At 61.5% G+C, this 5,216-nt stretch overlaps 1 protein-coding gene across 2 annotated transcripts; it reads right to left on the bottom strand.

Annotated features, from left to right (window-relative positions):
* Positions 1 to 5,216, bottom strand: LOC125134092 (leukocyte-associated immunoglobulin-like receptor 2). 2 transcript variants are annotated; one of them, XM_047792958.1, is made up of 5 exons: positions 5,092 to 5,216; positions 4,672 to 4,707; positions 2,649 to 2,945; positions 1,117 to 1,167; positions 1 to 966 (listed from the first exon to the last, which is right to left on the bottom strand). In XM_047792958.1, the coding sequence occupies exons 1-5, from the start codon at positions 5,123 to 5,125 to the stop codon at positions 761 to 763; spliced, it is 624 nt and encodes a 207-aa protein (XP_047648914.1). In that variant the 5' UTR covers positions 5,126 to 5,216; the 3' UTR covers positions 1 to 760. The 2 variants fall into 2 exon arrangements, with proteins under 2 accessions (XP_047648914.1, XP_047648915.1); XM_047792959.1 differs by having other exon boundaries at positions 7 to 521.

Consider the following 5,216-nt stretch of genomic DNA (forward strand, 5'->3'; position numbering starts at 1 on the left):
TGGGATTGCCGGATCATATGTGTAATATTTGAGGAAACTCCATCTCGTTTTTCACAGAGGTTGTACCATTTTGTGTGCCCACTGGCGTCCAGGTATCTCCTCGTCCTTGCCAACATTTAGGTCTGCTCGGGGATGAGTCACTGTGGTTTTGATTTGCATTTCCTTCCCTGGGCTTTGGATCCCAGACAGTGGGGACACAAGGAGACACCAGACCAAGGAGGGCAGACCCCATTCCAGGAGGACAAGACATGGGATGTGGGGGAGAGCCAGACAGGTGCAGCTGGGAGCTCACCAGCTCAGGCAGGTGAGAGGTGACAGGTGTCAGTCAGGGCCCTGAGCTGCAAGTTCGTGGTTCCCAGAGGCAGCTGGGAATGTGGGGCTCCAGGGGGAGGGGGGAAGGTGGAAAAGTCCAGCCGGGAGTCCTGTGCTGAGACATGGAAGGGATGCCCCAGGTGCTGACGTCATCAAAGGGGGAGGAGGGGACACCAAGGAGATGGCTTGAGCTCAGCCACGTGGAGCTTCTGAAATGCAGCAGAAGGAGGAGGAAAGGGAAGACAGAGGCAGAGGCTGTCTTAGAACCGGAGGGGTCCTGTCTTAGAACCGGAGGAGAAGGGAGACCAGAGGGAGTACGTGAGGGGCTGTGAGTATAAACTCAGGAAATCCAGGATGCATCACCCTGCCCCCATGCCCTTCTGAGGACAGTGTCCCCCCAAGGTTCACTGTGGAGGGTGCTGTGTCTCCTCAGGTTCCATCAGGAGCCTCAGGATCCCAGGGAACATCCTTCCTGGGGCCCTGGGGTCCAGTCCCTCTGCTGGGCACCCTCGTGTCTCCATCCCTGGGGTCCATGTTGGGAGCTGCACCAGCTGTGCCCAGCTTCTGCCAGAATCACCACCAGGATCAGCAGGACCACACTGGCCACACCCAGGCGGACACTGTTCCCCATCGTGTAATCCTGGGAGGTGGGGGCTAGAGAGGAAGGCGGGGGGGGGGAGGGGTCACCGACAGGTGGACAAGACCTAGCCCTAGCCAGGACCACTGTGACAGGAGCCCATCCCATGTGGCCCGAGGACTTGTCCCCAGCCAGCTCTTTGCGGGGCACAGCCCCAGGTGACTTACCTGTCCAGGTGCTGGAGTCTGTGGGTCGGAGGCTGATTTCATCAGGGGCTCCTAGGGGTCAGGGACAGCGTACGCATGTCTGGGGCAGCCTCCCCCTTCTCAGGCAGACCTCAGCATCCCAAGCCCTCCCAAGCTCCTCCCTCTGCTGGACCCCTTCCACCCTTTCTCCATACCCAAGACTCCTGGGTGGGTTCGTGCCCTCGGCTTCCCCACCCTGCCCCCCCACCCCAGCCCCACAGCCAGAGGACCTGAGGGCAGGACAAGGCTGGAAAGTTCAGACCTGCCTTTGATCAAACGCAGGCTCAGGAACTAGGGTGGGTATCCCCCTCCTGGTTCTCAAACCCCTCAGGAGTCAAAGGGCTTCTGCTGTAGAGGGATGCCAGGGTATTTCACTGCCACTGTGTGTCCATCCTGCCCTTTGTGAGGGTCAGGACCCTGTCCCCTCAGGGCAGGGGCCAGACACTGGGACCTCTGGCTGGACCACTGTCCCTCACGTGCTTCCAGCCCTGAGCTTGCTGACCCGGCTCTGGGGTGAGGGGCTGGAAGATCTAGGGCCCCTGAGCCAGGACAGAGGGTGGAGCTGCTCTGCTCCCCCCTCCTCCCAGCGCCTTTTCCTCCTGGCTCACTTCCGTGCATCCCCCTTCCCTCCACTCCCTGCTTCACCTGCCAGCACCTGAGCATCTTGGGGAAGGACCAGGGAAGGGATGAGGTGAGGATGAACCCTATCTCCATCCCTAAGAGAGGAAGGACGATTCAGCCTGCCCTCTCTTGGGGGTCTCTGCTCCTCCCCACATCTGGGATCCTGCGGGCTGACCTCTCCCAGATGGGTCACTGTGCACCTACAGTTCCCCCAGGTCATTGGGGGTCACAGGGTACCCACAGGTGTGTACCTTGGGGCTATTCCAGGACCCTATACACCTGACCCTGAGGTCACATGGGGATAAGGGGAAATGGGAGAAAAGACACTGGGCTTTAAAGGAAGAAAGCCTCCCTTCCTCCTTCCTGGAGGGTTCAGGTTGTCCCCGATGGACCCTGACTCCAGGCATCCTGGGGGCTTAGCACACGCAGGGGCAGGGACAGCCTCACCCCAAAGGTCCCCCAAAGCACCATCTAGCCATGATCAGGGGCCGCCTGACCATGGGACTTGCCCAAGGGGGGGTGAACCACACCACAGGGAACACATAGCCTGGGGGCCCCACAGACTCTGCCCCGTGAAGGCAATTTACCATCATCCTGAGGGAAAAGGCACAGGGTCCCTTGAAAGGGCTCTGTCCTTCCCCGTCTCTGGAAGCCCACTCCCCACCAGCCCAGGGGTCCAGCTCTGTGTCCACTGAGATGCTGGGGCTGAGTGTCCAGGACTTCGTGGAGCCTGGATGGGACCAGGGTCGAGGGACTGAGCCAGATATGAAGGCAGAAGAGTGTGTGTGTGGGGGGGAACCGGGGACCAGGGGGCTTGCGGGCCTGTGGCCTAAGGACACAGCTGGGGACAGCAGCCTGGGGCCACCCTGAGGGCAGAGCAGAGACGTCCTCACCTGTCAACACCAGCTTCAAGGTCTCACTGGACTCAGACCAAATGCCACTTTGATGATAGAGGCACTGATAATTCCGGACAGTGTCTTCACTTACAGCAGCGATGGGGAACCTGGCCGCTGTCTGGTGTGGACCAATTTGAATCGTGTTACTCTCATCCTCGTACTTATGCGTATTCTCCTTGTACTGCAGGCGGAATGTCTCAGCCCCAGCAGGGCCCTGGCACACGATGGTCACAGGCTGTCCCCAGGGGACCACAGGGCCTGGCTCAGCTGTGATGGAGGGTCTGGGCAGGGACCCTAGGAGGGGAGAGCAGAATCTCAGGCTCCGTTATGAGGAATTCAACACACAACACAAGTCACTCCTTTTACTGGCTCCATTCATTTTTTTTTTTTTTTAAGAAACTCACCAAGTTGTGCAGCCTTCACCACAATCCAATTTTAAAGTGTTTCCACCATCCTCCCCAAACCCTCCCACGCCCATTCTACCGAGTCAGTTCCCATCCCTGCAGCTATGTTCCCACTTGACTTAAGGACCCGAGACTTGGTCCCAGCTTGCTCCGTGCGACACAGGGGTCAGAGCAGGCTGCGGCCCCCAGGGCATGTCTGCTTCAGGGGCAGCTCCCCCACTGCCCAGGCCACTCTGGGGGGACAGCAGGGGCTGGGAGGGAGGCCCAGGCTGGGAATGACCCCGTCACTCCAGGGACAAGGAGAACAGGAGTGTGTGTGGGCAGGACTGCTCTGGGCTGGTGTGAAGGCAGCTGCGAGTCCCCCTGGGATTGTATGGGGTGAGGAGCGCGCATGCAGAGCTGCAGTGGAGGTGAGGGCTGAGGGGGAGCTGGGGCACAGAGCCCAGCGGGGGAGGGTCCCCGTGTCCAGGGCAAGGCCTCCATGAAGCAGCCCTCCCTGGGTTTCTGTGTATTTCCACCTTCATCTCCGCTCATTTCCATTTCCTGGGGATGGAGGCTCTGGAAACCCCGTCTGTCTCATCTAGGCTGGGGGCAGGGGAGAGGGCTTGCTGCCCTGAAAGGGGAAGTTGGCCTCCCCTTCAGCAAGACGCCCCTAGAGGCAGGGCGCTGGCAGGGCTCACTCACTCCTCCACTGGCTCTTTGTGTCCTTCCACCCCGTCTTAGGTCCCCTCTGCCCCTTTACAGATGCCTCCGTGTACCCCTGGTCCCACAACCGTGAGACACACACGCGATCCCTGCCTTCTTCGCGGGGCTGAAAGTCTCGAGGGAGGACGGCCGTTGATGAATAATTGTGCAAATCCCCGTGTCCAGACTGTGGTGTGTGCCCTCGGGCGCGTGTGGGAACCCCAGGGGCAGACGGGAGGCAGAGCTGCCTCCGCGGGGAGGTCGGAGGGCGCCGGTCCCCAGCTGAGAGCTGAGGTCCAGCAGGAATCACCCAGGCTGGGGGTGGGCACGCGGGGCAGGCAAGGCACAAACACCGGGTCCGGGTCCGGAGCTGAGGGGGAAGGAGCCACGAGAGAGAGAGAAAGAAAAGCGAGGAGACCTGTGAGCCAGCGGGGCTGGGGACGGGCAGACCCGGACCCAAGAGGGGCGCGCGCGGCTCAGTCTATCCAAGATCAGCTGTGAGAGGGCGCTCAGCAAAATGGACATTTTCCCGAAAACAGAAACCGCTGGACGCAGTCATTCGACCCTAAGAGTTATCATGCAAAACCCAGCACCGGGTGATGCGCTAGGAGTGGGGGGCTGGAGAAGCGGGACCCGGGAGGACTCCCGGTCGGTCGGGTTCTGCCCTGGGCGAGGTCGCGCCCTCCGCGCAGGGGATGCAGAGGGAGATCTGGGCTCGCGGGCTCAGCCTGGTCCTGCGGGATCTGAACCTTCTCTGCGGGGCCCTGAGAGCAGCGTGGACAGCGAGGGAGAGACGGGGCGGCTTAGGCCTGGGGGTTGCTGGCAATTCCGGGACTATGTCAGCTGCCAGGTGCCCTCTGCCCCCCAGGGTCGGCACACGCTGTCGTCGGGCTCAGCCTTTGGGGGCCAGGAGGGGTGGGGAGAAGACTCACCTCGGCACGTGCGGATCATCTGGCCCAGACAGAGCGCTGCAAGGGAAGTTCTAGTGAGAAAAACGCCCACTGCGCCTTTCTTCGCGGGGCTGTGGCCAAGGGGGCTGGAGGAGCCTGCGGGGGGCGTCATCCTCGTAACTTCCAGCCCCCTCCCCCACATCGCCTCGGAGCACAAGCCCTCTTTCTGCCCCGAAATGGTCTCCAGACAAACCCAGACCCCAGGGTCCTCAGTCTGAATCAACTCCACACCCAGGTACCTGGTTCTAGGACCGACCCTTCTGTGGGCAGACTGAGGGGCAGCCCTGGGTGGGGACCCCTGTGCCCCCCTCGGGTCCCAGAGCCTCCAGGGCTGGGGTCAGGACTGAGCCGGGGAGTGCAGCGTCTCGGCCCCTGAACCACCCCCCACATTCCAGGACTCACTGAAGCACAGGAGGGTGGTGGGATGGGGGGCCATAGCCCAGCCCCTGCAGCGGTGCCCGTCCTGGAGAGATTATGGGGGAAGGACAGAGCCTGCCTGATGACACAAGAGAAGAGGATGTGCTGCC

Source organism: Phacochoerus africanus, chromosome 8, assembly GCF_016906955.1.
Source record: "Phacochoerus africanus isolate WHEZ1 chromosome 8, ROS_Pafr_v1, whole genome shotgun sequence".
NCBI lineage: Eukaryota > Metazoa > Chordata > Mammalia > Artiodactyla > Suidae > Phacochoerus > Phacochoerus africanus.